At 38.5% G+C, this 24,087-nt stretch overlaps 1 protein-coding gene across 2 annotated transcripts in view; it reads left to right on the top strand.

Annotated features, from left to right (window-relative positions):
* The window catches only part of LOC100029348 (kinesin-like protein KIF19), a 123,851-nt gene extending 103,846 nt beyond the window's left edge, over positions 1-20,005 (top strand). For both annotated transcript variants that reach the window (XM_056806488.1, XM_056806487.1), the window contains exons 18-20: positions 14,734-14,887; positions 18,140-18,239; positions 18,721-20,005. In XM_056806488.1, the coding sequence (XP_056662466.1) occupies positions 14,734-14,887; positions 18,140-18,239; positions 18,721-18,733 (267 nt within the window). In that variant the 3' untranslated portion in view covers positions 18,734-20,005. The remainder of the gene's footprint in view (positions 1-14,733; positions 14,888-18,139; positions 18,240-18,720) is intronic.
* Positions 20,006-24,087: the final 4,082 nt, after the last annotated feature.

The following is a 24,087-nucleotide window of genomic DNA, read 5'->3' as shown; positions in this document are numbered from 1 at the left end:
GGAGAAGGTGCCAGGCCACCAGGTGGGGCAAAAACTGGATGATGTATACTAGGGAGTATACAAAGGTAAAGGGTTGTCACCAGGCTCTCTGCTAACACAGACCCAGTCATAAGTTCAAGACCATGATTGCTGAGGGTGCATGATATAGCGATTTTGAGGCGCATGATATATAGCAGACTGAGGCCTATGCCAACCACAATGAACTATATTCAAGTAGTTATCTTGCTTTAAAACTTATACTAGAGGGAAGCTAGGGAGCTCAGTGCATTGAGAGCTAGGCCTAGAGATGGGAGGTCCTGGGTTCAAATCTGGCATCAGACACTTCCCATTTATGTGACCCTGGGCAAGTCATTTGACCCCCATTGCCTAGCCCTTACCACTCTTCTGCCTTGGAGCCAATACACAGAATTGACTCCAAGACGGAAGGTAAGGGTTTGAAAAAACAAACAAACAAAAACATACTAAAAGAGTCAAGATGACAGCCTAGGAGGAGCAGAAGTTCAGACCTCTAATACCATTCCTTACCGATCACAAACTGAATGCTCCTAGGAGACTGAAAATCAAATTTAACAACAAGACAGAGCCAAGAAACCCTCCTGCTGGACTTAATTCAAAAGGTATGCCCTCCAAAAAGCCGGAATCCGAGAACACTCAGGTTTAAGGGGAAGACAGAAGGAAGGTCCCAGTAGCACTGAAACTCCAGAGGCAGCGGGAACTTCTGGGCAGGCAAAGGTGCTTGTCTGGAGGGTGTACCTTGCGGGCAGGGCTGTGCCACATTCAGAGCGTCCAACACAGATGGCAGGGAAGGAGCTAGAGAGGGAGCATAGACCTGGCAGCCTGGCCAGAGCTGTGGAGATCCTCCATATTTGCTCCAGCCTTCCAGGAGGTTTTGGACTCAGAGCACACCCAGCCAACTAAGCTGAACTTAATCCTATCAAAAGTCTCCAGAACTCAGTGAAGCCCAGGCTCCACACCCATCCTCATTGACTGCTGGATTTTAACCCAATCAAAAGCCTCCAGAGGAGAGGGAAGCTCAAACCCCAACAAACCTCCACCAGAGACTACACCCAGAGATCTGTTAAAGCTCCAAGAGGGGAGACTGACAGAAGTCCCCAAACCAAAAAAAAAATAAATAAATAAAAGAGAGGAGCAAGAGCACAGACAAATATGGGGAGTAAAGAAGGGGTGAATGAGCAAACAACAGAAAAAGAAGAAAGAAACTACAATAAGACAGCTTCTATTCAGCAAATGGAACAGAGGGGGAGAGATCAACAAATGATAAATCAGAAATCCCAGAGAATTGGATACAGGCTGTGGAAGAACTCAAAACATAATTAAAAGAGGCTTGAAGACAATTGGGGAAAAAACTTAAAAATTAAGATAAGGAAACAGAGGCACTTAAACTAAAATGAGAAAATAGTGTCTTGAAAGCCAAAATCAACCAGCTGGAAAATGAGGCAAAGGAGATGAAAGATGAGGCAAAGAAGATGAAAGATGAGACAAAGGAGAAGAAAGACGAGGTAAAAAGGATGAAGGATGACCTTCAAAGAAAATCAGACCAGAAGGAAAAGGATGACCAAAAAGCCAGGGATGAAATCCAGTCTTTAAGAACCAGAGTACAACTGGAATTAAGTGACCTCACAAGGCAGCAGAACACTATAAACAAAACGAAATGAATGAAATAATTGAGGAAAATATAAAGCATCACATTCACAAAACAGACAATTTAGAAAATCATTCGAGAAGAGACAATTTAAGAATCATTGGTCTACCAGAAGACCATGACAAAAGAAAAAGCCTGGACATAATACTACAGGAAATTATTCAGGATAACTGCACTGATATCCTAGAACAAGAAGGAAAAGTGGTGATTGAAAGAATCCACAGATCACCTCCTGTATTTAATCCCCAACTGAAAACACCCAGGAATGTTATAGCCAAATTCAAAAACTATCAGACCAAAGAAAAGATATTACAAGCTGCCAAAAGAAGTCATTCAGATACCCCAGAACCACAGTGAGGATGACGCAGGATATGGCTGCATCCACACTGAAGGACTGAAAGGCATGGAATATGATATTCTGGAAAGCAAGGAAACTAGGTCTACAACCACGAAAACCCATCAAAACTGACTATATTCTTACAGGGGAAAGTATGGTCATTCAACACAATAGAAGAATTCCCAGCATTCTTAAAGAAAAGACCAGACCTGAACAGAAAATTTGATGTTCAAGCACAGAACTCAGGAGAATCATCAAAAGGTAATTTAAAAAGAGGGGGAAAAGAAAAACAAAACAAAACAACAAAAAATTTTTTTAAGCAAGTCAATAAGTTAAAATGATATGTAACCCTATAAGAAATGAGGTCATTGGTAACTCTTAAGAACTGTTGCTATCACCTGGGCAGCTAGAAGAATTACACTTAGAGGGAACAGCAACAAACTGTATAAGATGAAAGGACAAGACATAAATAGGTATATAGATATATGCATGCATAAATACATATAAATGTGTGTATATGTATATACAACTAGAGCTAAAAAAAGGTTAATACTAAAAGAAATGGGAAAAGAAACAAATGGGGGTAAATATATATGTGTCACAAAGAAACTCATGGTGGGAGGGGGGAGAGCACCAATACACTTGAATTGTAAAGAGGTTGGAGATAGGAAATACTCAACTCTTACGTGCTTTGAAACTGATGCAAAGAGGGAAGAACAATCCAACCCATTGGGGCAGAGAATAGATTTGCGCCCTATAGGGGAGTACAAGGGTAACAAACAGACTGGTGGGGAGGGAATCAGTACAAGGGAGGGAGAGGGTGGGGGACAATTTTAGAAAGACTACAGGGAAAATTAGGCGGGGAATAAGAAGGGAGAGGGGTAGAAAGGGAAATAAAATAAAGGTGGGAACTAGGGGGACTGATTATAAACAAACTGGTGTAGAAGGAAATAGTGAAAGAAGAAAAGTCAGGACCAGGAGTAGAAATCAAAATGCTGAGAAATACACAGCTAGTAATCATAACTCTGAATGTGAATGGAATGAACTCACCCATAAAACGCAAGTGAATAGCAGAGTCGATTAGAATCCCAAACCCTACCATATACTGTTTATAATAAACAAAGATCAGGAAGATAGATATGCATAGGGTGAAAGTAAGAAGATGGATCCAAATCTACTGGGCATCAACTGATAAAAAGAAGGCAAGAGTCGCAATCATAATATCTGACAAAGCCAAAGTAAAAAAATAAATCTACTTAAAAGAGATAGGGAAGGTAATCACATCCTGATAAAAGACAGTATAGACAATGAAGAAATGTCTGTACTCAACAAGTATGCACCAAACGGCATAACATCCAGATTTCTAAAGGAGAAACTAAAGGAGCTCAAGGATGAATAGACAGAAAAACTATACTAGTGGGAGACCTGAACCTTCCTCTATCCGAACTAGACAAATCAAACCAAAAAATAAATGAGAAAAGGTAAGAGAAGTGAATGAAATCTTAGAAAAATTAGAGTTAAAAGACATGTGGAGAAAAATAAATAGGGACAAAAAGGAATGTACCTTCTTTTCAGCAGCACATGGTACAGTCACAAAAATTGACCATGTATTAGGGCACAAAAACATTGCAAACAAGTGCAAAAGGGCAGAAATAATGAATGCAACCTTCTCAGATCATAATACAATGAAAATAATAATTAGTAAGGGTACATGGAGAGGCAAATCAAAAATTAATTGGAAATTAAACAATATGATTCTCCAAAACCAGTTAGTAAAAGGAAAAAATCATAGAAACAATTAATAACTTCATTGAAGAAAATGACAATGGTGAGACATCCTTTCAAAATCTATGGGATGTAGCCAAAGCAGTACTCAGGGGCAAATTTATATTCTTGAGTTCATATATTAATAACTTAAGAAGGGCAGGGGGTCAATGAATTGGACATGCAAATTAAAAAGCTAGAAAGCAAACAAATTAAAAATCCTCAGATGAAGACTAAATTAGAGATCCTAACAATCAAAGGAGAAATCAATAAAATTGAATGTCAAAGAACTATTGATTTAATAAATAAGACTAGAAGCTGGTACTTTGAAAAAACAAATAGACAAAGTACTAGTCTAATTAAAAAAAGGAAAGAAACAAACCAAATTGACAGTATCCAAGATGAAAAGGGAGACCTCTCCTCTAATGAAGAGGAAATTAAAGCAATCATTAAAAACGACTATGCCCAATTATATGGCAATAAATATGGCAATCTAGGTGAAATGGTTGAATACTTACAAAAATATAAATTGCCTAGACTAACAGAGGAAGAAAAAATTACCTAAATAACCCCATATCATAAAAAAAATTGAACAAGCCGTCAAAGAACTTCCTAAGAAAAAATCCCCAGGTTCAGATGGTTTCACAAATGAATTCTATCAAACATTCAAAGAACAACTAATTCCAATATTATATAAACAATTTGACAGAATAAGCCAAGAAGGAGTTCTACCAAATTCATTTTACGACACAAACATGATACTGATCCCAAAGCCAGACAGGTCAAAAATGGAGAAAGAAAACTATAGACCATGCTCCCTAATGAATATAGATGCAAAAATCTTAAATAGGATATTAGCAAAAAGAATCCAGCAAGTGATCAGAAGGATCATCCACCATGATCAAGTAGGATTTATGCCAGGGATGTAGGGCTGGTTCAATATTAGGAAAACCATCCACATAATTGACCACAACAACAAGCAAACTGACATAAAATCACATGACTAGCTCAATAGATGCAGAAAAAGCCTTTGATAAAATACAACACTCAGTCCTATTGAAAACACTAGAAAGTATCGGAATAGAAGGACCTTACCTAAAAATAATAAACAGTATATATCTGAAACCATGCAATGGGGATAAACTAGACATCTTCCCAATAAGATCAGGAATGAAACAAGGATGCTCATTATCACCTCTATTATTTAACATTGTACTAGAAAAACTAGTAGTAGCAATTAGAGAAGGAAAAGAAATTTAAGGTATTAAAATTGGTAATGAGGAGACCAAGCTGTCACTCTTTGCGGATGATATGATGGTATACTTAAAGAATCCTAGAGAATCAACCAAATAGCTAGTAGAAATAATCAACAACTTTAGCAAAGTTGCAGGATAAACCCGCATAAGTCATCAGCATTTCTATATATCTCTAATGAATTTCAGCAGCAAGAATTAGAAAGAGAAATACCATTCAAAAATCACCCTAGACAATACAAAATATCTAGGAATCTATCTGCTGAGACAAACACAGGAACTATATGAACACAACTACAAAACACTCTCCACACAATTAAAACTAGATTTAAACAATTGGAAAAAAACATTGATTGCTCATGGGTTAACATAATAAAAATGACAATCCTACCCAAATTAATTTACTTATTTAGTGCCATACCCATGGAACTACCAAAAACTTCTTCACTGAATTAGAAAAAAACATAAATAAGTTCATTTGGAAGAACAAAAGATCAAGGATATCCAGGGAAATCATGAAAAAAAAATGCAAAGGAAGGAGGACTTGAAGTCCCAGATCTCAAACTATACTATAAAGCAGTAGTTATCAAAACAATTTGGTACTGCCTAAGAGACAGAATGGAGGATCAGTGGAATAGACTTGGGGTAAATGACTTCAGTAGGACAGTCTATGATAAACCCAAAGATCCCAGTTTTGGGGACCTAAACTCACTTTTTTATAAAAACTGCTGGGAAAATTGGAAGACAGTGTGGGAGAGATTAGGTTTGGATCAACATCTCACAGTCTATACCAAGATAAACTCAGAGTGGGTGAATGACTTGAACATAAAGAAGGAAATTATAAGCAAATTAGATGAACACAGAATGGTACATTTGTCAGCTCTTTGGGAAAGGAAAGACTTTAAAACTAAGTAAAAGCTAGAAAAAAATCACAAAATATAAATCAATAATTTTGATTACATCAAATTAAAAAGTTTTTGTACAAACAAAACAAATGCATCCAAAATTAGAAGGGAAGCAACAAATTGGGAAACAATCCTCATTACAAAAAGTCTGACAAAGGTCTAATTACTCAAATTTATAAAGCGCTAAACCAGTTGTACAAAAAAAATCAAGCCATTCTCCAATTGAAAAATGGGCAAGGGACATGAATAGGCAATTTTCAGTTAAAGAAATAAAACCAGTATGTAAAACATGTGAGCTCCTTGGAGAACAGCTCAGTATAAATACAAAATAATATATTAAAATTGAAAAAAAAGAAATCAAAACTATTAATAAGCACATGAAAAGGTGTTCTAAATCTCTTATAATCAGAGAGATGCAAATCAAAACAACTTTGAGGTATCACCTCACACCTAGCAGATTAGCTAACATTACAGCAAACCAAAGTAATGAATGTTGGAGGGGATTTGGCAAAGTTGGGACATGAATGCATTGCTGGTGTAGTTGTGAATTGATCCAACCATTCTGGAGAGCAATTTGGAACTATGCCCAAAGGGCGATAAAAGACTGTCTCTGCCCTTTAATCCAGCCATAGCACTGCTGGGTTTGTACCCCAAAGAGATAATCAGGAAAAAGACTTGTACAAGAATATTCATAGCTGCACTCTTTGTGGTGGCAAAAAATTGGAAAATGAGAGAATGCCCCTCAATTGAGGAATGGCTGAACAAATTGTGGTATATGTTGGTGATAAAATACTATTTTGCTCAAAAGAATAATAAAGTGGAGGAATTCCATGGGGAGTGGAACAATCTCCAGGAACTGATGCAGAGTGAGAGGAGTAGAACCAGGAAAACATTGTACACAGAGACTGATACACTGTGGCCCAATCGAATGCAATGGACTTCTCCATTAGTGGAAATGCAGTGATACTGAACAACTTGGAGGAACCTACCAAAAAAACCACTATCCACATCCAGAGGAAACACTGTCGGAGTAAAAACACCAAAGAAAAACAACTGCTTGAATACATGGATTGAAGGCATATTGTTGGGGAATTGTTGAAGTCTACTTCAAATGAACATCCTAGTGTAAACAACAACATGGAAATGGGTTTGAATCAAGGACATGTGTAATACCCAATGAAATTGTGTTTTGGCTGCGGGAAGAATGGGTGGAGGGGAAGGAGGGAAATAATGTGATTATTGTGACCAAGTAATAATGTTCTAAATTGACTAAATAAACTTATTCAAATGAAGAAAAAAACCTTATACTAAAATAATCCTAAAAGGCCTACTAAGATCATCATTTAGACTACCTTTATTTAACTCTCTTAGAATTGCAATGATTATCTAAAGACTACAGCTAACACTAAAATCTAATCCTCATAGAAGGGGGCAGGGGATTTTTCACTCACAGAAGGAAGGGGGCTACCTTAGCTGATCTCTTCTTCAGAGTCTAGATTCATCATTATAATGACCTTACATGCTTGTATATCTTTAAAAGGTCCATTTTTGTCATCTAACTTTCAAAATGTTTAAGTATTTTGTTAATGAAAATCATCAGTGGATTCTGTTTGGTATTATTTGATTGTGATATGACATCAGAGAAGGGGCAGCTGGGTGGCTCAGTGGATAGAACCAGGCCTAGAGAAGGGAGGTTCTGGGTTCAAATGTGAACTCAGACACTTTCTAGCTATGTGACTCTGGACAAGTCACTTAACACTTTACCTTTCTTTTGCCTTGGAACTGCTACTTAGAATTGACTCTAAGAGAGAAGATAAGGTGTTGGGTTTTTTTTTTTTAATTTACATTAGTGCAGAAAGAGCACTGGCTCTAGAGTCAGAGGATCTATGTTCAAATCCTGTCTCTGAGACTTACTTAACCACCCTATAGTTCAGTTTCCTCATTTGTAAAATAAAGAGCTTAGATGAGTTGGCTTTTGAGGTCCCTTCTAGCCCTAGATATATGATCTAGGGTGTTACTTTTGTACCTTTCCATCTGTGGTTTGTTTTTCAAGCTTCACACATTTTAAATAAGCAAGCCTTTGTAATGAAAGGATTTCCTATTAATACAGGTTTTGAAAGAGGATATGATCCAATTAAAGATATCCTATAGTAAGCTCATGACTGGTAAAGAGGAAACCTGAGAATAGGGGTGGCACTTAGTATATTCCTTTGAAATGTAAATGTTTCTGCTTAAAGAGACATATCCAAAGCTACAGAATAATTTCTCATCATCAACTCTTACCCTGTGCATCTCAATTTTGCATTTCATGATCCACCAAAAATATAATATTTATAGAACTCAAGTGATCTTCAGAATAACACCATGGCCTTATTATTGGGAATAAAAGGTAATGGCTACTAAAGCTTCCCGAGGCGGGAGAAGCTTTAAGGTAGGAAGATAGAGGAAGGATAGAAGTTTTGGATACTGCGAGGGGGGTGGCGGAGCCAAATTAGAGATATGAGGTGGCAGGAATGAGTCAGAAATGCAGGCCTTATTAATTATCAATGAGCCACAGCAAAACTCCCATCAGTGGACTACTCAGAAGGCTTGTACCCATCCAAAGATCCAAACTTAATACCACACAGGTCAGAGAGATGATAGAGAAAAGAAAGTGCCTGGCCGAAGGCCAGGTCCCAGGTGAGAGAGATAGAGAAGGAACGGAATTAAAGATGGAGCTTGGAGGCCAAGCTCCAGCAAGGACAGACATCAGTGGGAGCTGAGCTCCAAGAGGAAGAGAGAAGGCGGAGCTTGCTGTGGCTGCTTTTAATGTCTTTGATATGCAAATATACATGATACATAGGGATGATTATCAATCATTAAGGACAAGGTATAGGTGTGGTTTCTCTTAGCCAGGTGAGCACAAAGAAACCTGTTTTCCCGCCTAACATGGGGGAAGCTGGGGTCAAGGGTCAGAGGCTTTCCTAGCTAAGCGCAAGAGTGAGCATGCTCAAGACTGAGCATGCTCTCTTCTAAGATAATCTGTCCATACTAACTGTTTCCCTTGCCCATAGCTATGGGTGGACTGCTACAGCTACCATGATTTCTCTGAGTATTCTCACTTGAAATTTCATAATGAAACTTGCATAAGGTCACCCAGCCTTGTAAGTGTCTAAGGTCAGATTTGAACCCAGATCTTCCTGACTCCAGGCCCAGTGAAGTATCTAGTTGCCTCTAACAGCTATATTGTTGGTTTTGTTTGGTCATTTCAATCCTGTCTAACTCTTCATGACCCTATTTTGGGTTTTCTTGGTAAAGATACTGGAATGATTTGTCTTTTTCTTCACCCCCTTTGCCTAGCTCTTACCACTCTTCTGCCTTGGAACTAATACAGAATATTGATTCTAAAAAAGAAAGGTAAAATTCTTTTTAAAAAAAGAACTTAGAAGGACCTTAGAAATCAGCTACTTGAGGGGGCAACTGGGTAGCTCAGTGGATTGAGAGCCAGGCCTAGAGATGGGAGGTCCTAGGTTCAAATCTGACCTCAGACACTTCCCAGCTGTGTGACCTTGGGCAAGTCACTTAGCCCCCATTGCCTAGCTCTTACCATTCTTCTGCCTAAGAGCCAATACACAGTATTGATTCCAAGATGGAAGGTAAGGGTTTAAAAAAATAAAGAAATCAGCTATTCGAATTCCCTCGTTTTATAGGTGACACAGTAAGTAGCAGAAGTGGGAATTGATTTATTGTTCAGTCATTTCAACCATGTCCAACTTTTGGTGACTGCTTGTGGGGTTTTCTTGGCACAGACACTGGAATGTTTTGTCATTTTCCTTCTCTAGCTCATTTTACAGATGAGGAAACTGAGGCAGAGTTAAGTGACTTTCTCAGCGTCGCACAGACACTAGTTTGAGTCAAATTTGAACTCAGGAAGATGAATCTTCCTGACTCTAGGCTTAGCACTCCATTCCCTGTGACACCTTGGGATTTAGTAAAGCTTACAAATGCTCATTAAAATTTTTAAAAAATTTAAATTAAAAAGATTTAGATTCATACTGACTTAAATTTAGTAAATCTTGGTATGAGATTATTTGTATGTTTTATGTCTTGGTAAAGAAAACTGGATTTTAGGGGCAGCTAGATAGGCCAGGTCTAGAGGCAGGAGGATCTAGATTAAAATCTGGCCTTGAGTCAGGATAACCTGGGTTCAAATCTAGCCTCAGACACTTCCTAGTTGTGTGACCCTGGGAAAGTCATTAACCCCAATTCCCTAGCCATGACAAATCTTCTATTTTAGAATTAATTCTAAGATGGAAGGTAAGGGTTTAAAAAAAAAAAAGAACATTAGATTCTGGAGCCAATATACCTTTATTCAAATCCTAGATCTGTCCCTGACTAGTTGTGTGAATGAATGGACAAGTTCCTTAATCTCTCTGAAGGGTCAGTTTCTTCAGCTTATCTTTAGGGAGATAAGATTTCCATGTGGGCCCCTGTAAGTATAGAGACATGGTTTGTGGTTGGCACTGCTAGATATGATCTGTGTCTGGCCCTCGGTATCTCCAAGAGGAGGCTGGAATAGATGACCTCTAAGCTTCTTTTCAGTTGTAAGTCTAGACATATTGTGCAGACATTCTCATTAGAGAGAAGAGAACTCACTTGCTTGATAGTACACATAAAACCCAGATCCAGTTGCTTGCCTGCTCCAGGAGGGGGCAGAGAGGAAGGGAGGGCGACAATTTGGATTCTGTAACTTTGAAAAAATTATTATTAAATGAAATTGGTAAAATAAAATATCTTTATAATAAAAAAAATTTAAATTCAAATTTCAAATGTAAATTTAACAATTAAATTTAAAAATTTTAAAGTATTTTTTTAAAAGCGATAAGAGAATGAAGGCTTGGTGACTTGCTTTTGGCCACACCTCAAATAAGTATCAAACAATGAGAGGGGCAGCTAGGTTGCACAATGGATATAACACTAGGCCTGGAATTGGGAGGATGTGGGTTCAAATGTGACCTAAAACATTTCCTAGCTAGGTGGCCCTGGGCAAATTATTTAACCTCACTCCACTAACCCTTGCTAAAGATGGGAACATCATAGGTTTCCAGATCCCAAGTCTAGTATTTTTATGCTATGCCAAGTTAGATGGCACAGTGGATAGAGTGCCAGGTCTCATCTTCCTCAGTTTAAATCTGTACTGAGATATTTACAAGCTGTGCAATCCTGGGCAAATCACTTCACCCTGTATGCCTCAGTTTCCTTATCTGTGAAATGAGTTGCAGAAAAAAATGTCAAACCACTCCAGTATCTTTACCAAGAAAATCCCACATGAGTTCATGGAGAGTTGGACATAACTATAACAACTAAATAACAAAAACAAAAACCTACCCAGAGACCTGACAATGATGTGCTGCTTGGATACTAGGTAAGATGAGACAGGAAGGTCTCTTGAACTCAAAATATAAAATATTTTTTAAAAATCATAGACTAATAGACTTGTAGGTTGTTAGAGCTGGTAAGGATCTTACAAAGGATCTAATTTGACTCCTTCATTTTACAGGAAATTGAGCAAATGCATTTTTATAATATTTTGAAATTCTATTATTATCTACTATCATTAAGAATATTTCACATCACATTTGAATACAGTTACAACAAAAGCCTCATATATTTACTAGCCATGTGACCCTGGGCAAGTCACTTAATTTTATTCACCACAGTTTTCTCATCTGTCAAAAAAAATGGAGAAGGAAATGGTTAAGGGACAGGTAGGTGGCTCAGTGGATAGAGAGCCTGGTCTAGAGATGGGAAGTTCCTGGGTTCATGGACCTCAGACATTTCCTAACTGTGTGATCCTGGACTAATCACCATTCTCTAGCCCTGACCTCTCTTCTGCCTGGGAACTAATGCATAGTATTAATTCTAAGATGGAAGGTAAGGGTTTAAAAAAAAAAGAAGGAATTGATCAACCACTCCCATATCTTTGCCAAGAAAACCTCAAATGGGGTAACGAAGAGTCAGACAGAACTGAAAAAGAGTAAACAACAACAGACATCAAAGGGGATAAACTCAGTTAACAAGAGTTTCTACTTGGGCAGGTGCCACCACTTTGAAGCAGAACATCTACTTTTACAAAATGGTTCTCCTACTTCACTTTTTACCAAATGTTTGCTTTATCTTTAAAAAAACAAACAAGACAGTGCACTCTTCCTATGAATTGTAGCAATTGGCTTCCATTGGTTTTTTAATTCAGACATTTTATTTTCCCAATTACATGTCATAGTAATTTTCAACATGTTTTCCAAAATTTTAAGATACAAATTGTCTCCCTTCCTTCCTTCCCCCACTCTTCTCAGAGCTGGTAAGTCATTTGATCTGAGTTATATTATCATGCAAAACATACTTCCATATTGCTCATTGCTATAAGAGAAAATTCATACAAAACCAAAACAAAACCATAAATAAACTAATGTGGAAGAGAGTATGCTTTGATCTGCATCTGACTCCAACAGCTTTTTCTCTGGCGGTGATTTCCATTGATATTGTAGGAAGAAAACAAGCATTTATTAAGTGCCTACTATGTGCCAAGACCTATGCTAAGCTCTTTACAAATATTAACTCAGTTGATTCTCACAACTACCCTGCGAAATAGGTACTATTATTATCCCCATGCAGGTTAAGTGATTTGCTCATGGTCACAGTTGGTAAGGGTCTGAGGCTAGATTTGAACTCTCATCTTTATGACTCTAGACTCAGCACTCTCTCCATTGGGCCATCTGGCTACCCCAAATAGAAAAAAGGTCATTTTTTTTTCTCCTCAGTAGACAAAATCCAAAGTCTTCTTTGCTGGTTTTCTCATTCCTTTATCCACAAAAGGTGGGGCTTTCCTCAAGCTCTGTTCTCTCTTTTGTCAGCTCTTATCTATCTACATTTTAGAGATCTCATCCCAATACCACAGTTTCAACCACATTTTCTACATAGGTAGCTTCAGGAACTGCTCTCTCTTCTGAGCTCTAAATCTGCATCTTCAACTATACTTTGGCTCTCTCTGACTAGAGGCTTTTCCTTCTCAAACTCAGTGTTTCCAAAACCAAAGCCATCATAAATTCTCCTCTCCTCTATGGCTATCAATGGTGTTTTTGTTCTCCAATCAACAAAACCAAGAACTTTGGTATTTTCAATTCAAAATTCACTTCTCATAGTACTTACTCATTGTACGAACAATTCATATAGTATTTTTATAGCTTTAAAGTAATTTGTTTACCTGCTTCTCCTCCCTATTAAATGGTAAGGTGCTCCATCCAAATCACAGCCATTTATCTTGGCATCTCTTATAGGGCTATGGCAATATCTTATAAATGTAGGAGCTGAATAAATATTTATTGCATTAACAGATGGCCCACATTCTCCAAAGCTCCATTTCTAGTCTTGTCCATCACTAAGCCAAATTGCTGAGTGTGGACAGGTGAGTATAAATAATAGCAGATTTAAAAATACTCATTGTACAAAGAGATTAGTGGTTTGGTTGTTTTCCAAATTTTCAGAGCCATTTTGTGGGACTAATGCCCAAGATAGGGACTATAGTTAGCATAGAGGATAAAATACAGAATCCTGTTTGGCTTTCAAAACCAGGTCCCCCACCTTTCTAGGTTTCTTATACCTTATGTCCCTCAACATACCCTGAATTCTAGTGTCACCAGTCTCCTTGCTGCTCCTGACTGGGCATTTTCAGGGGCTATCCGCCATGCCTTGAAAGCTCTCCTTCCCTGTCTCGTCCTCCTGGCTTTGTTGCCTTAAGTCTCAGCTGAAATCTCTTCCTCCATAAGAAGCTTTTCCCATGCCCCTTAATACGCATGCCTTCCTTCTATGGTCCCATTTATCTCTTATCTATATCTTGTTTGAATATACTTATTTGCAAGTTGTGTACCTCATTCATTTGTGAGCTTCTGGAGAGCAGAGACCATATTTTTACCTTTCTTTGTGACCCTGGGGCTTAGTATAATGCCTGGCAAATGGTAGATGGTGGATAAATGCTAGTTGATGTAATTTATTCAATTGAAAATTGTTCCTTTGTGAGGACTAAGCCAAAGGAAAAAATGAGATAGAATCCTTTGGAAAGCAAAATTGTCTTTCAATATGGTTTGAGTTTGAGACTACTCAACTATTTAAAGATAACACTGAAGAGTGGTAGAACAGATCTGAAGGGAACTTAGGGATTATTTGGGCCAATGCCTCCTTGGCTCCCACCATCCAACAATACTTTTTTATTTTTAACAACCCTTTCCTTCTGTCTTAGAATTGATACCAAGTATTGATTCTAAGGCAGAAGAACCATAGGGGCCTCACCTTTAATTCAAGCTGCCTGTGAGCCCCAGATTATTGGAGAGAGTTGAGGGAGAAAGTGCTTGCTTTGGGCTGCTGGACAGAGGGGTGGGATATGAAAAAAATGTCCTCAGGAGTTGGGAAGAGGGGGAATGTAGCAGCTCCCTGAGTGCTGGCTCTGCATGTGTGCCATATCTTCACCAAGGCTGGTAGATAATTGTGGTTAAGTAACTTGCCTAAGGTAACAGCAACTAGCAAGTGTCTGAGGCCAGATTTGAACCCTTATCCAGGCCTTGTTCTCTATTGACTGAGTCATCTACCTGCCCCCAACATTATTGATGACTGAGACCAATAGAGGGGAATTATTTGCCCAAGGCTAAAAAGGTAGCCTTGAATCCAGTCTTGTGACTCCAAATATAATCCTCTTTCTACTCTCCTGTTCTGTGTCTTCTTGAGCTGCTCATATCCTTATATCCTTTATTGTGCTTTCTTTATTTCTTTTTCATTTAGGGCACCGAGAAGCTCCCAATTCCCATGATAGATCACCCTTCTGAAAAGCAGTTATCCCAAACTCACCTCATGCAGCATTCTAAGGCCACTAAGACCCTGTTTCCTGCAGTTCCCGCAGCCACCAAGACCAAATTTCCCACCAGTCTCCATGCAGGTACAGTATTAGAAAGAGCTCAACAATGGCTATAAATTGAAATTATCTTCATAAAGCCTAAGAAGAACAGAGCTCCCTGCAGAGCTATAATTCATGGAGTAATTTTAACTGGGACTTTGGGTGCCATAGGACACTGGGAGAATTACTACCTAAAATAGTGGGGAAAAAAATATGGATAGATGGTGTTATCCACTATGGGAAACTGGGTTAGACACTTAATGGGCTGTCTATATCTCGGTTCCCTATGGTGAAGGGAAGGCAAAGTGAACCTTCCTTCACTAGGCGAGTGCACGCAAGTCTTAGAGACTAATTTGTAGAAAAGTAACTTTGTTTATTTAGAAAGCAAGGGTAAACTTTGAGGATTGAAACACAAGGATGCCTTGTCTCTAATGTCTATACTGTTCCCCAGCCAATCTAAATCCCTCTCACGAGGGATGCTTCTGGTCTTCAGGTTACACTATTTCCTTCCTGACTAACTAACTACAACCTTCAGGTACTGGTTTAATTAATTATCTCAGACGTTGTCTCCAAAGTTACTCAGAATGAACCCAAGAGCAGAAGAAGGTAACCTCCAGAGCCCACCAAGCAGGTTCTACAGGTAAAACTTCTTCTTAGGCAGTGTTGGTAAGCCAGCAGGTATAGCTATATCTTATGAATGATGTTCTCTTCAGTGAAACAGGAACCTCCAAAAGCCATTTACAGATTTCTTCTCCCACAACAGGTTGAGGTAGGAAAACTCAGGAAAGCAGCCTTCCTTTTCCAGCTCAGGACAGGAAGTGACAGTTGCTTCTTCCAGCTCCCTGTACATTCCAAGATCTCTTCCAGGATTCTTGGAATGGGCTCATGCTAGTAGCTCTGGAGACAGCATTGACTGTCCTTAACCTTATTAAAGTTTATCTTTCTATAATCCTACTCTAATAATAGAAAAAGCACAAACATTTCTTTTTTCAGAACAAGCCTGAGGGTTTATATTTCTGTCTTTAAAAAAGAATAAGTGTATGTTTTCTTGCAGGAATGAGATAACACACTTGAGCTGAGAGTAACAGATGTCTCCTTTCTCAGAAGTTGTTACCATTTGAAGCTGAAAGCAATCTTTTCCTGGGAATCATAGTGTCATGAGCTAACAATGTTTCTTGAGGATTGAGTTCTCCAAGAGGGTTTGATCATGGAACCTAAAATCTTTCATATTAGGATTGCTAGCTACAAAGGATTATAGTAACAATGTGCTTGCTGTTTCATAACATGAGCAACCGAATTGTTCTTAATTCGTTCCTCTGTGTATGCCATTTAGGGTCATCGGTGACCTCTCCTTGATTTGCTCCCATTTATGTAGACAGCTGCCCGCCCCATCCCCACCCCCCAGAAGTCAGGACAACAATGGAACATAGTTTCTGCTACTTCTATTCTCTTCATCATCTGTTAAATTATGGGAGAGCTCTCCACAATGCTAACTCTCCAACTGCTGTTAGAGAAAAACTTATTTTGCTGAATTAATTGGCTTTCATAAAAATAACAGATGCTTCCTTACAATCTGGGCTGGGGTAGATGGGACTAGAGGAAGGAAGCTCTTTTTCCTATTATGACTCACAGAAAAAAAAAAGCCCCAACCCCAGAATCAAAGAATTTTTGACTTGGAAGGGACTCTAGAGATTATCCAATCCCATCTTTCATCATTGGGACAATGGAAAACAGAAATGTGATGTAACATAGAAGGTGACACAATGATTTAGAAGCAGAACTGGGAACAATTCCCAGGACTCTTGACTCAATTCTTTTTGTAATGATAGTGTGAAATAAGGGAAAGAAGATTAGACATGGAATCTTTTTTTTAAAACCCTTATCTTTTGTCTTAGAGTTAATACTAAGGATTGGTTCCAAGGCAGAAGAGTGGTAAGGGCTAGGCAATGGGGGTCCAGTAACTAGCCCCAGGTCACACAATTAAGAAGTATTTGAGATTAGATTTGAACCCTGAATTTCCCTCCTCAGGCATGGAATCTTAAAACATTGGTTTGAGGGGGCAGCTGGGTAGCTCAGTGTGTTGAGAGCTAGGCCTAGAGACGGGAGGTCCTAGGTTCAAATCTGACCTCAGACACTTCCCAGTTGTGTGACCCTGGGCAAGTCACTTGACCCCCATTGCCTAGCCCTTACCACTCTTCTGCCTTGGAGCCAATACACAGTATTGACTCCAAGACGGAAGGTAAGGGTTTAAATAAAAAAAAAAAAACATTGGTTTGAGTCCTCTGTCCTGATACTTATTAGATGTGAGATCTGTAAATATAAGTACATATTAAGTAAAATAAATTAATTTGTTTTACCATCAGATTCTTCATCTATAAAATAAGTATAATAATAGTTGTACTGCCCACTTCACAAGGTTGTTGTAAAAAGATATGTTGGAAACTAAAACTGTGTGTGCCATTATTAACACTACACCATGTTTTATTTCATTTGATTTTTTTTTCTTTTAAGAAAAACACATAAAGGCTAAACTCCATTTTAAAATTCAACTTTATTCAATGAGTATTTTAATGACACATTTTCAGATTTCTCCAATTCATAAATACAGAAAGAAAGAGAGGCAAAGCAAGAGAAAAATCACATCTAGGGCAGGCAACTTAGAGAAGAGGATAGAACATGGAACGGGTCAGCTGTGTGAGCCTAGGAAAGTCATTTAACATCTGTTAAATGAAGAGATTGGACTCCGTGGTCTCTAAAATCCCTTCCAGCTCTAAATCTCAGATTGTGTGATTTTGGAAATAAGTAATCTGAGTGCCTTTTATCTCTGCTGCTAAGGGTGGCTGAGATTAGTGGATCACTTGAGCAACAGAGGGCTAAAGCTGACAAAGTAATCTGAACTCAGACCTGCACCAATATGATGAACTCCCAAGAATGGAATGGCTGTCTAAGAAGAGCCAAAGTGGCTAAATCTGGGGAACAGAGCGACCAATGAGTGGCCCTAGGAAAGACAGAGAAATCATTCTCAGAGAAAAGAGGCAATTTCAAAGAAAAAAGAGAAATGACAAAATAGAGGCTAAGAAAAAGAAAAATAATCTAAGAAGGGAAGAAAGAGAAATTTAGAACCAGGGGTTGGGGCAGAGTGTAGATGACTAGAGAACCACATTAAGGGAAAGAGCAGTACACTTGCAACCTTTGCTTTGCCTCATCCTTTGTTTAATACTATCGCCAATATTTACTTGTTTCCTAAATGCAAAAAAAATAAAAAGTCTTTTGTGTTTACTTTTTAATGTTAAGATGAAAACACACTGCAGGTACCTGAAATCAGCTTCACTTTTCCTAGTGCCATCTGGCACAGGACAGAATTGAAGACCAAGCCTCCCCAGAGAAGTCAAAGGTCAGTCGGCGCCTTCCTTCTTTTTTTCTTTCTGATTATAGTTTAGGGCTGGTCCACTTTAATAGGAGAGACTTGGGGGGAATGAATGGGTTGATTTTTCAAATGTTTCATGTCCCACAAAGGGTTTTCCTGCCAGTCATAGAAATATCTTAAATCTGTGAATGTTTTTTTCTGGCATACAAGAGAGAAGAAAAGGCAAAAAGGTGTGGAGATGGGAGTTTGGCCAGTATGAGTGTGGTTACTGGGTACAGTTAGCTTGTTAGTGCTGCCTTAGTGCTTTGATCTTGGGCCTTAGTAGCTAACATTTTGCAATTCAACCAGCATTTAGTAAAGTCCTACTATGTGTTAGACATTATCCTAGGTGCAAATTTACTACATTATTTTGTTAACCCAGTTGTGGTCTTCTGCCTGCTGCAAGAAGAGTTAAAAAGAGAATGAAGTAGAAATTGAGAAAGAATAAAACTTCTTTCCCCCAAACCAGGATCTGCAGATAGCGGCACTGGCTTTCATAGCTCCTTGCATCCTGGAATCACCCGAAAGCAACTAGGAGGAAGTGAGAAGAAACAGGGGAGACCAAAATAAACTGCCCATGCTAAAGGAGAACAGCAGCTACTAGGAGAAATTGGGTATAAACAAAGCTTTGCTTGCATAAATAAATTTGGGGAAAGGAGGGAGGAGGCAGTGAAACTTGGGAGGCCCGTGAAGTATTTATCTAACTTCTGCTCCTCTTCTACACAAATCAGAAAAAAGAAAAAAAACAATTTTCTTTGACTTTTAAAGACCAAATTGGTGATTAACCTACTGACAGTCTTTTGAAGAAAGATCTAATCCTTGATGCCTTAGTAGAATTTTCCCCAGGCTTCCAACAACAATGTTCATAATTATCTTTAGGGTCTGGTGAATGTGCCCCACATTCTGGGGCATAGCATCTTGCCAGAGTGTCAGCCGGTGAGGAAGAAGAGGCCAAAGCACTTCTTGTTCTAGGAAGCTGAGTTGGATTAGGTTGATTACCAGATCCCCATAGTTCTTTCTCCTATATTTTTATTTAATGTAGTAGACAGACTGTTGGGCTTGGAATCAAGAAAACCTGTGTTCCAATCTTGCCTCCAAAATTACCAGCCCTGTGACCCTGGGCAAGTCTCTTAACCTCATTTATATCTTTGCTTCCTTCTATGTAAAATAAATGAGTTGGGCATGATGATATCTAAGGTCCTTTCTAGCTCTCAAACCACTATTCTTTTCTCTTACAGTATCTGCTTCCCTTCTCCCTTTCCCCTCCACATAAACTCTCCACAGCACTACAGCTCTAAGATTTGGGGAGAGGGTATCAAGGGGAACCCTTACAGAGGGATTTTCCTGTGCCCTGAACGACAAGACCCAAATCTTTCCTTCCTTCCATATATGACTCCCAAAAATCTTCCCTTTAGGAAGGAGAATGAGGCAATGACATGTCCCACTTTAGGGATTATGGAAGCCTTTTCTCTTCTCTGTGTAGGGGATGACATTTTCTTACAGGAAACACAAGTAAAAATGACTTGGGCAGAGATCTGGCACTTTTATGAATTTCATATCAAAGTTCTGAATGAAGCTTTAGAGGGTAATTTGTACTATGCCAAGTCAAGTCTGGCTGCTAAATGTTTTTCTTTCTAACTTCAAGACTTCCAGTGATATAGAGGGAGACATATTTTGTAAATAAATATGGGGGGTGGGAAATGTGCTGTGTAACACCAGCTGTAAATAAAACATCAGTTGTTTTCACTGAAAAATCACCTCTCATTCTCTCATTGGCACCTTTCCTCTACCCTTTTCTCTTTTGCTGATGAATTGGTGCTGTTAGCACACAGATTTTGGTTTTAGTTATACCAGTAATTTATTACATGACCTGAGGTCTATGGGGAACTTTATTTTACCACAGGAATTGACCAAAGGAATAAACTTCCATTCTAGGAGCTATATCCTGACTTCTACTCCTATTCAAGTAGGGGGTTTTCTTTAAAATGTATTGTGATAATCCTGGAAATTTGGTTGACTGTGTGAACATTCATAACACAACAAAACACAACAGCCAAAGCACATAACATTACACATCTCCTTTGATGTTCACAACAAACCTGGGAAGTAAGTGCTATTATTGTTCCCATTTTAGAGATATGGAAACTAAGGCTGAGAAAATTTAAGTGACTTGTCCAGAATCAGGAAACCAGTAAGTGCGTGAGAAAGTATATTCAGGCTTTCTTGACTCCAAATCCAATCCTCTATCCACAACCCAGCAAAAGCTAGCTGCTCCAAAATAGCCTCTGGCTATTCAGCTCTGGTCTCTTTTGTTTTTTTGTGAAAAGCTAAAGACCACCTCTTTACTCTTTTCAAATTTATCTCCACTATAGAAATGGTGCAGAGCTTTTTTGGGAACAAAGCTGAGAGAGGAGAGAGAGACAGGGAGACAGAGAGAGACAGAGACAGAGAGAGAAAGGGAGGGGGACTGGAGAGGGAGACACACACCGATGTCATAAGGTCATAGATTTAAAACTAGAAGGGAGGGGAAGCCGGATGGGTATTTCCTAGTCGTATGACCCTAGGTAAGTCACATGACTCCAACTGCCTAGCCATTACCACTCTAATGCCTTAGAACCTTAATTCAGAATTGAAACAAAACAAAACTAGAAGGGTACTCCAGCTTCCTTCATTTTATAAGCCAAAAAACAAGACTTAGAAAAGTAAAGAGATTTGCCTGAGCTCAGGATAATAATAAGTACAGGGCTGAGATCTGAATTCTCCTTTGTCTAGTTGGGCAGCCAGGTGGCACAGTGGGTAGTCTGCCAGACCTGGAGTTAGGAAGACTCATCTTCCTCAGTTTAAATTCAACCTCAGACAATAGCAATGTGACCCTGGGCAAGTCACTTAACCCTGTTTGCTCCTGTTTTTTCATCTGTAAAATGAACTAGAGAAGGAAATGGGAAACCACTCTAGTGTCTGCTAGAAAATTCCAAATAGGTCATGAAGAGTTGGACATAACTTTTGTATGGCATAATGGATAAGGGACTGGATTTGGAGTTGAGGACCTGGATTCAAATCGTGCCTCAGACATCTACTAGCTATGTGACTTTGGGCAAGACACTTCACTGGATTTCAGTTTCTGTTGTAAAATGAGGGGGCTGGACTAAATAGCTTCCAAGGTCTCTTCTACTCTCTACATCAATGACCTGAGGACTCCAAACCTAGCATTCTTAGACTGCCTCGTAATCATACATAAGGAATGGGTGAGGAGACAGTGTGCTCTGTGATGTCTTTGAGATGATGTGAGAACTCACACATTTTTCTCCTCATTTTTGAACCTTTGAAAGCAGTTTATATTCTTGCTTTTTTGCGTTACGTGTCCCATCACTGTTCCAAAGCAGACCCACCGCTGCCCTCTTGACATCACAAAGGCGATCACCCCTTTGGATTTGCTGACATCTCAGGCCACCTTTACTTTGGGCTTTATTGCATCCTTTGGTGGTTTAGATCTTCCAAGGGCTGACAACTGACTGATGTGATCCAGGCTTCATACATGTAAAGTTTTTTGTCCACCCAAGATAAAACGTGTGTAATGCATCTTTATGGGGTATCTTTTGCTGAAACCCTCTGACTTTTTACTTCCTGATGACTGAAAGTAAAAAAAGGAGAAATCTAAATGTTAATGTCTGAAGCTTTGGCTGAGCCCCAGCACAGACATTTACAAAGATACTATCTTTGTCTCTTCCTGACTTCTCTCTGCCTCTGTATCTCTCTCTGCTTCTATTTGTCTCTCTTATTGGAATATACTGCTTCAGACCTGACAAATGAATGTGAGTCAGTGAAACTCATCCGAAAAACTCTTAGAATTGAATTAATTAGAAACTAGAAATTAGAATATAGGAATATTCTATATGTATAGAATATAGAAATTAGAAACATTAGGAAAAACTCTTAGAACTGAATTAGTGGGGTTTAGGGGGAAAGAAATGGCAGGGAACAAAAGTCCTTTAAATACATAGGGAATTTAGACTTAAGAAGCTATTTCTTATAAAACTCTTCAGCAAAAGAGAGAGAATGGCTCCTGGTCCTTTGGGTTATAGTATCGAGGATTCTGGCTACTAAGAACAAAAGGGTCCTTAGCTGCAAGATGGAGAAAAGCATGGCGTCAGACACTTCTTAACTGTGTGACCCTGGGCAAGTCACTTAAGTCCCATTACGTAGCCCTTATCATTCTCCTGCCTTGGAAATAATACAGAGTATTGATTCTAAGATGGAAGGTAAGAGTTTAAAAAAAAAAAAAGAGTACTTGGAATTGTTTTTGTTAAACAAAAATCTATTTCATATGAGAATGTATAATCCTTGTAAGTTATTTATTCTTTAGGAAATCTTCTGCAACCTCTGGTGGCCTACAGTTATTGGTACCAAAAAATCAATTACAGCTGATAGAGTAAAAATAAAATTAGATTTAATAGAACTGATTTCAAATTGCTTCCAATTGCCATGACCTTGTCTATTCATTGACTCTCTCTAGGTTTCAATTTCTTCAGCTTTAAAAGGGCAGTTAAGTAATATAGCAGATAGAACACCAAGCCTGGAATTGAAAGGAGTTGGGTTCAAATTTGGCCTCATCTATTTCCTAGCTGCCTGGCCTTGGGCAAGTCACTTAATCCTGAATGACTAGCACTTGCCACTCTTCTGTCTTAGAATTAATACTATGACAGAAGGAAGGGGGTTAAAAAATAAAATAGAGAAGATAAATTTTAGGGTTCCTTCCAGCCCTGCTTATAGGACAACTATTGTTTGAGGCCCAAGGGTATGATTGTTGCTGTGCATTGAGTTCTCAAAAGAAGTCCCCTCTTATCTAGTTTAATCTAGCTAATATTAAAAAATTGACCTACAGAAAATGATTAAAGAGCAGTTGGGTACTATTCAGAATAAGTTCAACAGAAATGCAGAAAAATCATTCTGCCATAAAAAATGGTGTCCACATTGATAAAATGTTTTGAGTTTTGAGTCTGGCCTTTAAGGGTGAGGAGGATTTAGATAAAGAGGAGAGTAACAATTCAGTGTGCATACATGTATGCATGCATGTGTGTGTGTGTGTGTGAAGACAAGACGAATGTAATATTATCCCACTCAACTCTGGAATTGTATCATTACTTGGTTTCAATCAGCTTGTGCCACCATCTTGAACATTATCTGCTTTCAGACCAGAAAGAAAGTCAAATAGCCAAATATTTAATTAGGACCAATTAGCAAATTAAATAATAAAGGATCATAGGATTATAGACATGGTATTGGAAGGACATCAGAGGTTATATGGACTAAGTTCTCAAAGTTGTAACTATTTTCATAATAATACTAAAATGTTTTCTTTTCTAATATAGCAAATATTGGTAAACATATAGCTCACATAAAAGCTTTTGGGGGTTCTTCAATAATTTTATGAATGTAAAAAAAGCAAGATGATCACAAAAAACCCTAGAAAGACTTACATAAAGTGACACAAAGTCAAGTGAACAGAACGAGGAGAACATGTACACAGTAACAACAATGATGCATGATGGTCAACAGTGAATGACAACTATTATTAATGATACAAGGATCCAGGACAATTCCGAGGGACTTCTGGTGAAAAAGGCTACTGCCACAGAAGGAACAGATGGTGGTGAAATGCTGATTGAAACATACTGTTCTTCACTTTATTTCATCTATGATTTTTTCTCTAATTTCAGTAATATGTATCTTAGTTCACATGTTGGTTGTCTCTCGAACCGAGGATGACGATTGTCTTTGTGTTTTTGTGCACAAAGACACTTGTGCATGAAGATTTAAGTGGAAAAGTTGATGCACA

Source organism: Monodelphis domestica, chromosome 7, assembly GCF_027887165.1.
Source record: "Monodelphis domestica isolate mMonDom1 chromosome 7, mMonDom1.pri, whole genome shotgun sequence".
In the NCBI taxonomy this organism is placed as follows: domain Eukaryota; kingdom Metazoa; phylum Chordata; class Mammalia; order Didelphimorphia; family Didelphidae; genus Monodelphis; species Monodelphis domestica.
This window is presented reverse-complemented; position numbering and strand designations above follow the sequence as displayed.